This window comes from Populus euphratica, unplaced genomic scaffold, assembly GCF_000495115.2.
Source record: "Populus euphratica unplaced genomic scaffold, PopEup_1.0 scaffold101.1, whole genome shotgun sequence".
In the NCBI taxonomy this organism is placed as follows: Eukaryota; Viridiplantae; Streptophyta; class Magnoliopsida; order Malpighiales; family Salicaceae; genus Populus; species Populus euphratica.
In genome coordinates, this window is record NW_011499894.1 from 16,888 (window position 1) to 32,998 (window position 16,111).

The following is a 16,111-nucleotide window of genomic DNA, read 5'->3' on the forward strand; positions in this document are numbered from 1 at the left end:
CGAGTTAGAGTTGATAGAAGGAAGTCGGCAGAGAAGAGGAGAGAGGTTTGCTAAAGGTAAAACCAACGGCAGCTTTGTAATTATGTTTTTGCATGTTAGAGGTCGACAATATATGCGATTATCTTTCAAAACGACCATTGATCAGCTTTAGACGACAAAATTTGCTCCACCTCCAAGTAAAGCTAAAATTCTTGTTCCAAAATTGCAGCTACGTACTCAAATATTAAGCTATAGCTTTTCTAGAGTCTTTGTTGTAATGTTATATATATAATCGTATCCTGTTGTTCATGTGCGTTAATTAAGGAAGTAGAAAAGTACCGATGGCAATGTCCGAAATTGTTAGCAATGAGATCCGTTCTGCTTCCCCTGGGTGTGATGATTGGCTAATATCGATAAAGCATCCTGAGAGGAAAGAGCCAAAGATTTCAACTTTTCCAAGGGTTCCATCAATGTTTCGTAAAATTCAATCAAACAAGGATTGTTACGATCCATCAGTGGTCTCCATTGGCCCCTATCACCATGGGGAGGAAAAATTAAAGGAAATGGAGAAGCTCAAGTATACATACGCCAGCCAGTTCGCCGAAGATACCAAAATAAACATTCAAGATATATACAACGCGGTGGAAGCAGTGGCAAAGAATGTGAAAGATCGCTATGTAGAAGACCCCACAAAAAATCTCGACAACCAGCAATTTGCCAGGATGATGTTTCTTGATGGTTGCTTCGTTGTCCAATTCCTCTTCTGCCTCTATCAGCAACCAGAACATCTGGAGATGAGTAGACACGATGCTGCTTTGGTAACAAAGGACTTGTTCTTACTCGAGAACCAGCTCCCTTTTGAAGTTCTGACCAAATTGATTAGTTTCAGAAACCCGGATCACAAAACTCAGATGAAAATTCTTACAGCTTTCTGCGATCAAGTTCGTGCCTTTCCTGCTGGAACAGAGCTCAAGGAAAAGATAACAAAATTTTTTCGTGAATTGCCAAGATCATTCACGATAGGAAGTTCCCAAGTTCCCGCACCTAATCCGCCTGCAGCCCATCTTCTTGAACATTTACATAACCTGTTTTGCCAAGAACACTCTGAGAAGAGTTCGTTCAAGAACGATTCTCAAATGAACTGTTACAGTTATTATCCCGCTGAGGAGCTTAGGAATATTGGCATCCAATTCAAGCCAAGCAAGACTGGTCTTTTCACCGATGTGCAGTTCAAACGGAGATGGTTGATCACTCGAAGTCTCTATATTCCTCCATTAAGAATAGATAACTCTACCAAGTCCTTGCTTTTAAACTTGGTGGCCTATGAAGCATGCCTTGGTGCTTCCAATGAATCTCGGGTCACTTCTTACGTATGCTTCATGGATTCATTGATTGATACCCCTAGAGACGTGCAGGTGCTGCGATCGAAGGGCATACTCCTCAACACTCCAGGAAGTGATGAACAAGCCGCAGAACTCTTCAACCAGATAGCCAGCCATTTGATACCCGATCCTTATGCTTACATTTAGGTTAAATCTAGCATTGAAAAGGAGCATAGGAAAGTCATAAGGAAATGGGTATCGATGTGGCTGCGAGTTTATTTTAGTAGTCCATGGACCTTTATTGCATTTGTTGCTGCAACTTTTACCATCATACTAACTGCCATTCAGACCTATATAGCACTATTCCCTCTCAAGGATCGGTGATAGCTCCAAGTGCAAACCCTGAGTTCCGTGTGCTGAAGGCATCAATTTCCGGAATAATTTGTGTGCTTGTTAGATTCCTTGCAGTTAGAGTCTGGATTACTTGTTCATCAAACTTGAATTGAGCTATTGTCTCATTTGGTTATGAGATTATATTAGACTGTTTTACTCTTGATAAATTTGTCTTGTATTCCATTTATATCATAATAAAATCAAGACTTGCTTTTCATCGCTCATTCTCATGATGTTGTTGCTCATGTTGAATTCAAGGTACAAGAAAATATGAAATCAAACGTTAGATTATAATTTTAAAAGAAATTGGGATCAAAGTAGAAAAGAAATTAAGAATTTAAGGATAAAAATATAAGGAATGGAAGTTTTACTCTTGAACTTTGTTTCTAACATTAGGTTGAAGCATCGACAAAATGTCCTGAACATCCAACTAACATAGAGACCATGTTGTAAAAGAAAAAGGTTTGCAGGAACATCAACTACTTTGGTAGCGATGAAGAAGTGGCTCAACTCTTGAACACGTGAGGCGGAATGCGTTTGTTAACGAGCAGCGCACCTCGTTAACAAACACAGACACACCTGAACCCGGACTTGTACGGGGTGTCGAGAGATAAACGAATAGGGAGTCCGAGGTCTGTAAGCAGTGAAACTATGTCCTGGGTGATTCAGGGCCTGGAGAACTATTGCAAACACCCATCAACTTTCCTTGCTGTAGTTGGTGCAACGCTGGGATTTTTCTTGGGTTCCATTCAGACTTCCTCCGCTGTAAAGTCTTATAACCATACAGAGAAGCCATAATTTGGCATAGGTCCTTTCTGGAGCCCAGCAAGCATTTGATTATATTGTCATCGTTGTATTAGCAAATGTTTGTAGTAAGTGGGTGTTTCATTCGTGGTACCTGTCTGGCTCTGTGAACCAATCGTGTATATCTGAAGATCGATCGATTTCTCAAAGTGATGATGTTCTTTCCTGTTATTTATCAATAACAAATTAAAGCAATTATATGTAACTGGGTTTATAATTTCAATCCATTAAACTTCCATAATCTCCAAATCATCATCTCCATCGGAACCATATTTATTTTACATCCAAAATATGACTAACAATAACGTAGTGAACTGAACAAAGTGCAGTCATAATTTCCACTTCACAATCATCCTTTCCACGGTAAAGATGTAACAGACAAGTTTTAGGTAGCAATGCTACCTCCCAGTAAAGAGATAGTTCAAGTTCAAGGAGGCATGGATTCCCTGCATAATAACTTATTAATAGAGATAATCACTTGAGTTCATTTAGCATCCCTTCAATGCATTATCCCTGCTTTTCATAGTTTAAAATAGCTTTGATGCATCCCTTCAATGCATTAGCAGAATTGTCTTGAAGAAATGACCTGTGTTTCAGGCATTATTAACTGAAATTCAAGCGAGTTATAAGTGAATGGATGGTTATCAAGTGAAGATCTGAATTAATTCTATACAAGGGAGGGCATCAATCAACAATATGATTTAAACATGTGCTTTTGGACAAACAAGAGCACACCACTGAATCAGCTGCACTCCATACCGACAAGAAATGAGTGTGTGTGAACCATGGATTGGATATGTAATTAAGATACAAGAAAATAACAGATGATTCATAGCGCTCTATTCACAATTAAAGGCAGCAGCACAGAAACTTCAAGATGTAGATGCAACAGAATTAGAAGACAGATGGAATCTGAGTCACCTATTTTCTGTCCTGTATTAAATTGTTGATCATGTTAACCAAAGGAAGGGTTCCCTTCGCCATAATCTCTAACCTAGAAGGATTAGAAGCATGGGAGAACAGTGAGAGCCCAAAGAGTACAAGCTCGGGTAGAAACAGTCGAGATGACAAGAATCCATGCCAATAACGAGGTTCCAGATTAAAAAATGCATCAAAAAATCTTCTTGTGGCAGGTAAATCAAGCTTAAGCAAAACATCCATACCAAAACAGAAGAACTCTCTCTGTCTCCTCCTCTCTATTGGCCATAAATCTTTCCAAACATTAGCTGATAATTCACTTCCAGAAAAGCTTCTATCAGAACCAAGATACTGAACGATAGAGTTAGCAACAATTGGAGCAGCCGCTAGAGTTCTTGCTACCATATAACCAGTCGAAGGGTGCACCATACCAGCTGTACCACCAATTCCAACAACTCTTTGAGGGAGCACGGGGAGGGGCCCCCCCATTGGAATGACACAACGCTCGTCTTCCTCAATGCTTTTCACTTTTATACCTAAGTGCCTTAACCTGGCCACCATCCTTTCCTGGATATCTTTCATGGGTACTCCAGGCCTAGCTACGAGGGAAGTTTCTTCAAGAAATATCCTGTCTGACGAAAAGGGCATTGCATAGAGAAAAGTAGGGATCTTGCTATTACTCTCTTTTAGTTCCAGATTGTTGTTCAGATGTGAATCTCTCCAATCCATGAAAACCATCTTATCAACATCAAATGGGTGCTCTTCTACCTCTGCCAAAATTCCATAAGCCACTTGGTAACCTGGATCATATGGCTTATCATATTGAACAAAGCATCTAGAAAAGCCAGTTGCATCAAGAACCACAGAAGCTTGGATTGTGACACCATCATTGCAAATCAATAGAGATTTGGACTCCTCGTGAATAACCTTGATGACTTTAGTTTGGTGAAACTTTACACCATTAGATATGCATTTCTGTAACATTTTGGACTTGAGCTGCCTCCTATTAACCCTCCCATAAGGCCTATCAAGATCTTTCTTTGTGTTCTCGTCAACATATACAACAGCACCAGACCAGGTTGTATCAAGGCAATCAAGCATATCCATGGCTTCAAATTCATCCACCCAAACACCATAATTATTAGGCCAAATCAATTTGGGAGATGGATCAATAGAACAAACTGAAAGCCCTGCCTCCGAAACTTGCTGCGCAACTGCAAGCCCAGCAGGACCACCCCCCACAACTGCAAGGTCAACTACAAGGCCCTTCGAGAGGTCATACATAGGAAGATCAAACTCAAGATTTTCCTTCTTGGTTTCTGGTACAAGCTCCAAAAGTGCATTACTACTAGCCTTAACACAACCATTTCTCCCCCTTTTTGAACGAAACTTCTTGTGACCAAACCTTAGTTGTTGGCTTTGAATCTTTATGGAGCTCAAATTACTTAATTTCTCTGAAAACCCATGAGATTGAGGCAAAAATTCAAGTTTGTTATGTGTTTTCAACAGAGTATCCATAGTTCCTTCTTTATGCTTATCAAATATCCCTCCAAAATCCCAACTAGATCTCAACAAATTTCTAAAAACCCAAGGTGGAATTCAAGAATCTCTCAGTTCTCAACTGAGAAGCCAATCCCTGGCAAAACCAATACACTGTCATAAAAATTAAACGTAACTGGGCTGTTAAAGGCACTCAAAATATCAACAACTCGTAACAAAAGCTAGAGCAATATATAAAGAAAAACAAATCATATATCCTTTAATTATCAGGGATTATCAACATATCAACAAGAAAACGTGCAAAATTCATGACTTACCAAGAAAGGGCATCGTTAGAAGCCCGAAGGAGTGTGGCTAAAACTTTTGAAGTATATTTCTTTTCTTCTTTTCTGAAGTGAATAAATTTGTAGAAAATAGAACAAAATATGCCATGGATACTATGGCTTATCTAATGGAAGCCACAGTTGCCATGGAATGGAATGGCCCGCCATGCAGACAATGACCACACCACGTGTCAGAACATGAAAAGCTAAAATTGGAATCCCAAATGGAAAAAATGCATCCTCTGTGGATGTAAAACTACGCCATGGCCATCAAACTATTATTAGCTTTTAATTAAGTCCCCAACCATTCATTGCTGATTTGAGTTATACTTGATATTGCGGTCGAACTGCACTTCTAAAAATAATTTTGTTTCAAATTTATTTTTTTATTTTAAAATTATTTTAATATGTGAATATCAAAAAATAAAAAATATATATTACACTTTTAGACAGATTGTTTTAATTGTCACGTATTGTTTATATTACAACCAATAACAACTTTTAACTCCATTTTTTTTTTCTTTTTCAAAGAATAATTGCAACTCCAATTATTTGTTTTAAATTGGTTTTGATGGTATGTCATTATATATACTCCAATTCTGTACAATTTTATTGAAATGGTAGTAGTAAGTTTAATTAGTGATATATTTTGAATTTTGACTCGAATCTTGCTATAAATAACGAAAATAAAGGCATGAGTCTTAATGAAAATAAACAATAGCATGGATATTAATTTTTATTGTATACTTTGATTATCATTAAAAATCATTCTGATAACAAATATAAGCATGTAGAAATTAATAGTATAAAAAGGTATAAAGATTTCATGATCATAATGGCTAGTAAGTTATGTTCATGAACACATCCCTTTTTATATAAATATTTATTACCTATATCTAGTATTGTAAAATGTATAACCCAAACCTAATTTTGCGAAATTTGCTCTATTAGGTTATTTGGGTGGATTTGGTTTCCAAAGCTTTGAGGAATATTATCTTTATTTTTGCAATTCATTTTTTTATTTGAAAAAAAAAGGAACTCTTTGAAAGATCTTTGCTCATGAATGTAGGCATTAATTTAAACCCCATAAGATTTTTGTATTTTCTCCTCTATATTTTTTTTTTATTCTTATTTTATATCTATCACGTTCACCAAGTGTTCTACAGCAATCCTTACTTCCAACTTCCCAACAGCATGTATTTATTAATTATTACCATAACTAAATGGTTTAATTGACACTTTTTATAGGTTTGGGGGGTCTAAATAGAGTTTAAGGAAATTGCGGGTTTAGCCTTTCAGAAGTTAGAACTCAAAACCTAAAACCAGCAAGACAGTAGATCATCATTAGACATGGCAACCTCGTCAAGCGACGATTTCTCAGTGCTTGTATAAGCATCAGATTTAGGCATAGATGCAACACCCTTTCTAGCAAACAAAGAAAGAGGACAAAACCAAGAAATTAATCCCAGAACCTGAAAACTGGTATGATTGCTCTCAGTATTTTGTTCGTGATTAGGATTTCTGGCATGATTGCTCTTAGTATTTTGTTCATGATGAGGATTTCTCTGATCTTGATCTCAACCGAGCAATGAAATGTTTCCTCAACATCCAGAGGTGTGATTCGTAAACACACAGAAGAACTTGAAAAGCGCGTATCCACAAGTGATATTGTTACACAATAATTTAAATTATATTTTAAAATTTTATTTAATAATTTAAATTATTAAATTAAAATAATTTTTAAATATAGTATTAAAGTATTAATAACTAAATAATTATGAGTTTAAATTTTATTATTTTTATTTATTTAATAAAAATTAAATAAAAAATAATATAAATCTGAATTTTCATTTAAAAGAGTATATTAAAGAATCATATAAGTTATATTTATAAAAAAAATTATAAAATACTAAAAAATAAAAAAATATTTTAGAATAGGATTATATTTCACATTGAAACACCGTATGATAAATTTTTAAGGAGAATTAAGAGTTTTTTTTTTTATTTGTGTTAAGGTTAATTTTTTTTCTTTTAAATTTAATGTATAATTGTACATTCGATTGAAATTTTTTTGATTAAATCATAAATTTATTATTTTTTTAAAATAAAATCATTTATTTTTTAAATTTTATTTTAACTTCGCCAAGTTTAAATTGGATGTAACTAAATTCATGAAATTGTAATAAATTATTAAAATAAAGCTAAATAACGCAAATTCTATTAAAATAAAAATAAAAAATGTGATTCATTTATAAATGATATATAACTTCATGATCATTTATTGTGGGAGTATATTCATGTCATTTAAAAATAAAAAATTGGATCATTAAACATAAATTTGATTGTGATTTGAATTGACAATATTCAAGATCATAAATCTTATCAAGATAACTGTTAAAAAGATTTCACACATTGGAGTTAATTTTGAAAACTTATTAAATTCGGATTAAAAATGAACATCCCTTCTAAGAATACCTCTGTCCAAATAATAATAATAATAATAAATTAAAAAAAAAAAAAAAAAAAATTAAAAAAAAAAAAAAAAAAAATTAAAAAAAAAAAAAAAAAAACATATTTCTCACATCCCACACTTCTAAATGAAACTTCCTGCAAAGAGACAGATCAAAAACCAAAAACCCAACAAAACCCCTCCCTCCTTCCCCCACTCTCACTCCCACTCCCCCTCTCCCTAGCCCAAAATGTCAAGAGCCCTCTCTCTTAGACGCTCCCTTCTCCACCTCCACCTCCACCACCACCACCACCACCACCGCCCAAAACCCCTCTCCCCTCCAACCCCACCACCCTCAAAACCCATACAAAACCCCTTTACCCCAGTAAACCCAGGTCGCAAATTCTGCACATCCCCTACTCCAATACCATCAACAAACTCTGAAGTCCGCAAATACATAGGCTACACAGCCCTTGTTATTTTCTGTGGTGCTGCCACTTACTACTCCTTCCCGTTTCCTGGCAACGCAAAGCACAAAAAGGCTCAGCTTTTCAGGTATGCTCCATTACCTGAAGAACTTCACACAGTTTCTAACTGGAGTGGAACCCATGAGGTTCAAACCAGGAACTTTTACCAACCAGAAAACATTGAACAGTTGGAGAAGTTGGTGAAAGAGAATAATGAAAAGAAGGCCCGGATCCGACCTGTTGGGTCCGGGTTGTCTCCAAATGGGATCGGATTGGCTCGGTCTGGGATGGTGAATTTGGCTCTTATGGATAAGGTCTTGGAGGTGGATAAAGAGAAAAAGAGAGTTAGAGTTGAAGCTGGTATAAGGGTTCAAGAATTGGTTGATGGTATTAAAGACTATGGTCTTACCTTGCAGAATTTTGCTTCCATTAGAGAACAGCAGATTGGTGGCATTGTTCAGGTTTTTTTCATTTTTTTTCATTTAAAATAAAAGGTAATAAATAATTGTTACACTTGGTTCTACTGAATCGATTGGTTTGGTCTATGCGACCATTTTCTACAGACGGCATGGATGCCCGTGAGGTTAGGATAGTATAGGTGTTACTGAATTTTTCTAATAAGCTGATGGATTTCTGTCAAGTTTTAGTTAAAATTTGGAAACTTTGAAGGGTCTCTTTTAAAATTTGATAACGTTTGCGTAGTATGTGTGTTATCGATGTGCCGAATGGGAGTCTTGGTGATGTCCAATGAATGAAAGTGAAACACTAATTAGATTGTAGAAAAGTTAGTGTAAGATTGAATTGGTGCACATGGTAAAATCTTATTGACTTCACTGATTTGTGGCTTTGGCTTGTTTGTTTAATAGGTTGGTGCACATGGTACTGGTGCCAGGTTGCCACCGATTGATGAGCAGGTGATTAGCATGAAATTGGTCACCCCTGCCAAAGGAACGATAGAGATTTCAAAAGAGAAAGATCCAGAACTATTTTATCTTGCTCGTGTTGGTCTTGGAGGACTTGGAGTGGTTTCTGAAGTTACTTTACAGTGTGTGGAGAGACAAGAGCTCGTGGAACACACGTTTATTTCAAACATGAAAGATATCAAGAAAAACCACAAGTAATTTTTTTAGCTTTTTTATCTGATATTACAACTGGTTATCTTATGCACGCAAACTTGATGGTTGAGAATTTGAATAAAAAATGGTAGATTGCTGAGATTTGTAATCAGCTTTTATGTTCCCAATGATGTTTATGTTATGAATGATTTGTAACTTATGGGATTCAAGTTCAAATCTCCACGCCATTTAGGCGGGACTGTAACTGGGCAGCAGCCTTCTGTATTGATTTTGGAGTCTCAGGTTTTAGCACGATCATGTTAGTTGGTAAAGCTTTTGTAGTTGAGAACTAGGGAACTTTCAAATCTTACAAACATTCTTCTACAGATCATCTGATGTTAGATTGTGCAATACAATGATTAGTCATTTAGTTTTAAAGCTGCATGACCCATATCACAGGGGTTAGACTGTGATGCAATATGCTTGTATGTTGCTTGTTTGGAATGCGGATGTCTCTCTCTTGTGCTGAATCATGAAATGAGATTATCACTAATTGAGATTTTATCTGTTTCTTATTAGCTAAAGGTCGTCTAAACTTCTTTTTTTAGGAAATTGCTATCTGAGAATAAGCATGTTAAATACCTGCATATTCCATATACAGACGCTGTTGTGGTTGTGACATGCAACCCTGTCTCAAAATGGAAAGGTCCACCCAAATACAAACCCAAGTATACTACAGATGAAGCCCTACAACATGTCCGTGACCTCTACAAGGAGTCCCTTGAAAAGTACAGGTATACTGCCCTTTCTGAATCTGCTGTAACCATCAGTCACGTTATCCTAGTTTGTTTATAATCTCTTATTTGCTTAGGTAATTTTATGGTGTGAAATATGTAGGCTTTAAAATCAATGCTTTTTCCTGTCATCATTTTTTCAATCCATCCACTAATTAAGAATTTCTGTTGCGTTGTTCATAGGCTTTTTCCTGTCAGTTAATTGTACACTGTCACTTGCAGAATTGCTGCTGCTAAATCATCAGATGATAATGAACCAGACATAAATGAGCTTTCATTCACAGAGCTAAGAGATAAACTGCTTGCTCTTGATCCTCTCAGCAAAGACCATGTTGTAAAGATCAATCGTGCTGAGGCTGAGTTCTGGAGGAAGTCAGAGGGATATAGGGTGGGATGGAGTGATGAAATTTTGGGCTTTGATTGCGGTGGTCAACAGTGGGTCTCAGAAAATTGTTTCCCAGCTGGTACCCTTGCTAAGCCAAGCTTGAAAGACCTTGAATTCATAGAGAAGTTGAAGCAGCTCATAGAGAAAGAAGAGATTCCTGCACCTGCTCCCATAGAGCAGCGATGGACAGCTCGCAGCCAGAGCTCCATGAGCCCAGCCTCAAGCTCAGCAGAGGATGACATATTCTCATGGGTAATCTCAGTGAATCTTTCACTTTATTGAATTCCTTGGATACAGTATGTATTGGGAAAACTCTGTTGTGTCCATCTCATCTTCAATCAGGAAGTCCAGGTGTGCCTCTCATGCTCCAGGCTTGTAAGTTTATGCAATTCTAGGGATATGGAGATTTCGTTTAGATCTGATTTGAGATACTTATCTCTCTTAGCTACATCTATTCTATAAGACAACATTTCTGTTGTCCCATGAGTACTTGAAATTTTTCCCAGTTTAAAGAATTGTCTACTTTTTTTTTTTTGAGATAAAGAGCTGGAAGCATGAATCTTTTCACACTTTCCTTGCTGTGTTTCTTTGTTTGCTGTGTTATGCAGCCTTAATTGGTGGTTTGCTACTGTAGTTGTGCTCAACATTTTTTGCTTATTTCTCAGGTTGGTATTATCATGTATCTTCCTACAATGGATGCCCGCCAAAGAAAGGAAATCACAGAAGAGTTCTTCCATTACAGGCATCTGACTCAGGCAGAGTTGTGGGATATGTATTCTGCTTATGAACATTGGGCTAAAATCGAGGTATTGATAAATATCTTGCATCTCATCTTCTGTTCAGGTTTTAGATTATCCAGCACAGAACTTGTGCTTTGTTTGACTGTTGGCATCAAAATGAAATGAAAACTTTCTTCGCCTATTGATTTTCTTCTCTACCATTACTCTGATTCCATAAAAAACTGATTTTTAAAATGGGCAAAATGATGTTCCATTGAAATTTGGTGCTTCTTTATTTAACAACTCCTAAAAAGTTCAGGTTCCGAAGGACAAGGATGAGCTTGCAGCGCTTAAAGAAAGGCTGAGAAGGCGTTTTCCTGTGGATGCATACAACAAGGCAAGGAAAGAATTGGACCCCAACAAGATCCTTTCTAACAATATGCTGGAAAAGCTGTTCCCAATATCAGAAACAAATTGAAAGGCGTCACATGTTGGTTGGTTAGTCATTTTATTCTTTCATGTCATTATTCTAGATGCATCATCCTTAATTGGTTGGTTAGTCATTTTATTCCTTCATATCATTATTCTGGATACATCGTTTGTGTTGTCCTTTTGTCAATCTGCTTGGAGCTTCAGCATAAATGCCTGGCTGTACATCAATTTCAGAAAACCAGAAATATAGAATATCGTGTTGTATTATCAAGTTCACCATGGCCTCTGATTGATGATGCATTTTCTCTTTCATGAATTGGAATAAAGATCCTGTGTCGATCTTAGCTAGAGCTGTTCAGTTTGAACTTTGAACTGTTGTTTTCTATTGCATGATTGAGGTATCTCGTTTTTACTTCATGTTCTTGATACTTGATTATTTATTGAAGTTGAGTTTTTCCAAACCTCTGATGATTACAAATGAAAACAACCATTTAGGTTTATTTACCGTCCCTGATGGCCATTTAGATGGCCTCTTGCTACCTTAAAGCCATGTGTGTCCAAACTCTAACTGAATTCCAGTGTCTTGTTTTTTAAGGAATAAGGTGTTCAACCACAATATTTGAACATTACCATACAACCCCATACTGAAAAAAGCCAAACATGCTTATGTTTGGGACGAAAGTACCCTGTAACATGCTGAGAAATAGATTTATAAAAGTAAATTCTAGGACTGTTCTCAGAAACTGGTTTAAGTATTAATCTCGTAGCTTTCGCTTGTCTCTACAGATTATATTCTGAGACCGATCCCTAAGAAAAAAAAAAAGAAAAAGAAAAAAGGCTGGCATGTGGAGGCTTTGGACTTCATGACTTTGTCAGTTCTCACACTTCTTGTCTTGGGTGCTCCTCACTCTTGATGCCAAAAAAAATAAGTGAAAAATGCACTGTTTTCGAAACATAGGTAGCTATAAATGGTGAAAAAGGCACATAGAAATGAATGGAAATTGGTAGAGAAGGGGATCAAAAGGAGAATATTGCTGCATGAAGAAACAAAAAAAATAAAAATCTTAGAGGCTGTTTGCAGACATGTTAATAAAACCAGTCACTTTTATTACAATATATGATCACAGAAAAGCAGGAAAGTCAAAGGCCACACATCCGGTACCCAAGTTTTGCTATTTGGATCACAGGTTAGCAGCAAGTTCCAAAAGGCCAGCAGCAACATAGAGCGCAGAAGCTGCACAAATAAGAATAAAAAAATGGATTAGCATTGGTAGAAAATTAGACTTGTTACCTGTGATTCGTCGAGGGCAGAACAGATTTTTTCATGTAAAAAAATATTAGGGTAAGAAAAAAATTTAAGTTATGAGTTATTGGTTAAAATGATAATTTAAAAAAATATATAACAATAATAGATAAATTAATAAAAAAAACAACAAAATAAAAAAGGTATACATAATATATTTTAGCAAACAAGTAAATTCAAGTGAATTTTTTAAACCTAATCTAATTTTTAAAACTTGCAATTTATTAAATTTTGGATATGGTTTTAATTAAGATATTTAACTCAATTAATTTAATCTTAAACGATGAAATTCTTAAAAAATATTAATAAAAAAACTTGCAAAAGCACCAAAAAATAGCAAAATAAAATGAGGATAAAATTTGATAGAACAAAAAATCGAGGATGAAATTAAAGAAAAAAGAAGCAATTTTAATAATGACTCAAAATAAAATAAATAGTAATTAAAAAAATGAAAATAAAATTTGATAGATTAAAAAATAATAGGGGGTGAAATTAAAAAATATTTTTAATTTGATAGATTATTTATATATTAAAAAATAGTAATGGGTGAAATTAGAAAAAAAAATATAAAGCTAATGCAATAGAATCAAACCACCAAAAAAACCCAACAAAAAGAAGATAAAAAATAACAAAACATTAGCTTAAAAAAAAAAAGAAAAAAACCAACCAAACCTAAGTGAATCTTCTAATCCTAGTTTAATATCTAAATCCTACAACTTATGAAATCCTAAACCGAGATAGAAGCAATTTTAATAATGATTCAAAATAAAATAAATAGTAATTAAAAGAATGAAAATAAAATTTGATAGATTAAAAAATAATAGGGGGTAAAATTAAAAAATATTCTTAATTTCATAGATTATTTATATATCAAAAAATAGTAATGGGTGAAATTGAAAAAAATATAAAAGGCTAATGCAGTAGAATCAAACCATAAAAAAAAAAGATAAAAAATAACAAAACATTAACTTAAAAAAAAAAAAAACCAACCAAACCCAAGTGAATTTTTTAATTCTAGTTTAATATCTAAATCCTACAACTTGTGAAATCCTAAACCAAGTTTTAATTAAAAAGCTTAACTTTTAATAAATATAATTTTGAAGGATGAAATCATAAAAAAAATTAATAAAAAATTACAAAATAAAAAAGCAATAAAAACAATAAAGATAAAATTTGATAGAAAAAAACCCAAGGAGGATAAAATTTGTAAAAAAAAATAAATTAAAAAAAGGATCTCAAATAAGATAAATAACAATTAAAAAAATAAAGACTAAATTTAAAGATGTGAAATTAAAAACATTTGTAATTTAATAGATTATTTATATATTTAAAAATGATATGGGATGAAATTTATTTGTAATGGTATACATGAAGGAAAAACAATTGAAAGGGCTGCTCTAGAATTTTGCATAAATTATGCAAATTTCGAGGTGGAGAAAGAGAGGAAGAAGGGAAAAAAAAAAGAAAAATAAATGATTTCCAATGCCAAACTAGAGATGTTTCTCATATACTTGTCATGCCACTGTGTAGAGAGCATTGAGACCTTACAAACACTGTACCAAAAAGTCATATTTGGTTGCTGGATGGCCCTTCACGCACTAACATGTTTTTTAAATAATATTTAATATATATTAATTGCAATAATACTCCAAAGCAATCTTAATATTTATAACAAAATCAATATAAAATGACTAAAATATTCTTACGAGAGATGTCTAAAAGAGCATGTAAGTAATTTAACTATTTCAAAAAAAATAAAAAATAAAAGGATGAAAACATCCTTGTTGCAAAAGCATAAGTTTTTTATTCATAGGTCAAAGTAGTAATTTTACTATGTATAAAACAGAAAAATAACAAATATAATCTCAAGTAATATGTTAAAGATAATTATATTATGTCAAAGATAATTATATTGTGGTGAAAAGATAATGTTGTCTCCAAAGCTTATTTCATTGTCTTTTCTTTTTCAATGGTAAATTAGTAATTATATTATTATAATGAATAGTAATATATGTCTTCATGCTTAGTAATATCACTACGGGGCTTGTGTGTGCAAAATAAAGAACTTGATAAATGGACTTCAAGTTAGGAAGGCTGTCGGTTTTTTCTACGGTCAACTTTTATATAATTTAAGAAGTACATTATTCTTTAATCCTCGATGTTTCGACTCAGTTGTAACTTAATCCTTTGTGTTAGGAAGCTAGTAACTTGGTCCCTTAACCTTTGTTGATGCTAACTTTCTGAAAAGTCAATTGGTTTTTCTCTAAGAACTTGTGACACGTGTTTTTATCTAAGAATTTAAATTGTCAAATGATGCATTTGGGATTAAGAACAAACCGAAAGATTTTTTTAACAAGAAAGAGCTCAACAACAGTCAAGAAACTAAGTTACAAATTTTTAAAATATTATAGTATAAATTAAAAGAGATGGTGATTTTACTATTCATCATCTTATAAAACATTTTGAAGGATAAACTAATCAACCCAATAAACTAAGTTATAAGTAAGACTTTATAAAACAGTAAGTGACAAATTATTTTTTATATAAAATATTATAATATAAACTAAGTTACAAATTTTTAAAATATTTAGTTGATAAATTGACCCTGGACAATTTATGTTTATTTGTCAAATTGATATTTGAATTATGAGATCATAATAACTTTATAAAAAATAAATTTAAAACAAATTATTAAGTTTAATTTTCAATTGAATAATTAACTCAATATTAAAGGATAAAATTAAAAAAAAAATCAATGATAAAAAAATGATCCCATTAATTTAGGTTAATCTGTCAAACTCATAATTTGGATCTTAAAATAAGATAATTCTATACAAAATATATTAAAATAAATCATGAAGCATAACTCTTGATAAATTCAATATTAAAAAATTAAAATTAAATAAAAAAACAAAGCATTTGTTATAATGAATAAATTTACCTTTTAGTTTTTGTTAATATACTAGTTAGTTGTCTTATGTTTAGATTACATGCAAGAAAAAGTTGTTAATGCTAATTGAAACCGAAATTGTAAATAAATATAAGATATATCATCTCACAACACAAATCATTCATCTTGCTATAGTTAATAAAAAATTATTTTATTAATTAATTTTTTATTTAATTAAATAGTAATAAAAATATACATGTAGAAGAGAGCATTTGATCAAAACTAATTAGAAAAATAATTACAATACAGGGTTACATATAAAGAATATTAACTTATATATATATATATATATATATATATATATATATATAAAAAAAG

The 16,111-nt window shown here is 33.3% G+C and overlaps 3 protein-coding genes across 4 annotated transcripts; 2 read left to right on the plus strand and 1 right to left on the minus strand.

Annotated features, from left to right (window-relative positions):
* The first annotated feature begins 289 nt into the window (after positions 1–289).
* Positions 290–1,911, plus strand: LOC105131722 (UPF0481 protein At3g47200-like). The gene has a single exon (XM_011034828.1). It carries the CDS (start codon positions 321–323, stop codon positions 1,506–1,508), a length of 1,188 nt encoding a protein of 395 aa, XP_011033130.1. The 5' UTR covers positions 290–320; the 3' UTR covers positions 1,509–1,911.
* A 1,267-nt stretch (positions 1,912–3,178) lies between these two features.
* On the minus strand, positions 3,179–5,425 carry LOC105131723 (lycopene beta cyclase, chloroplastic/chromoplastic-like). 2 transcript variants are annotated; one of them, XM_011034832.1, is made up of 2 exons: positions 5,234–5,425; positions 3,179–5,069 (listed from the first exon to the last, which is right to left on the minus strand). In XM_011034832.1, the coding sequence occupies exon 2, from the start codon at positions 4,932–4,934 to the stop codon at positions 3,420–3,422; it is 1,515 nt and encodes a 504-aa protein (XP_011033134.1). In that variant the 5' UTR covers positions 4,935–5,069; positions 5,234–5,425; the 3' UTR covers positions 3,179–3,419. The 2 variants fall into 2 exon arrangements, with proteins under 2 accessions (XP_011033134.1, XP_011033131.1); XM_011034829.1 differs by having other exon boundaries at positions 3,179–5,052; positions 5,234–5,423.
* A 2,415-nt stretch (positions 5,426–7,840) lies between these two features.
* Positions 7,841–11,960, plus strand: GLDH (L-galactono-1,4-lactone dehydrogenase). The gene is made up of 6 exons (XM_011034833.1): positions 7,841–8,616; positions 9,022–9,272; positions 9,819–10,004; positions 10,227–10,641; positions 11,055–11,195; positions 11,428–11,960. Exons 1-6 carry the CDS (start codon positions 7,939–7,941, stop codon positions 11,584–11,586), a joined length of 1,830 nt encoding a protein of 609 aa, XP_011033135.1. The 5' UTR covers positions 7,841–7,938; the 3' UTR covers positions 11,587–11,960.
* The last annotated feature ends 4,151 nt before the right edge of the window (positions 11,961–16,111 follow it).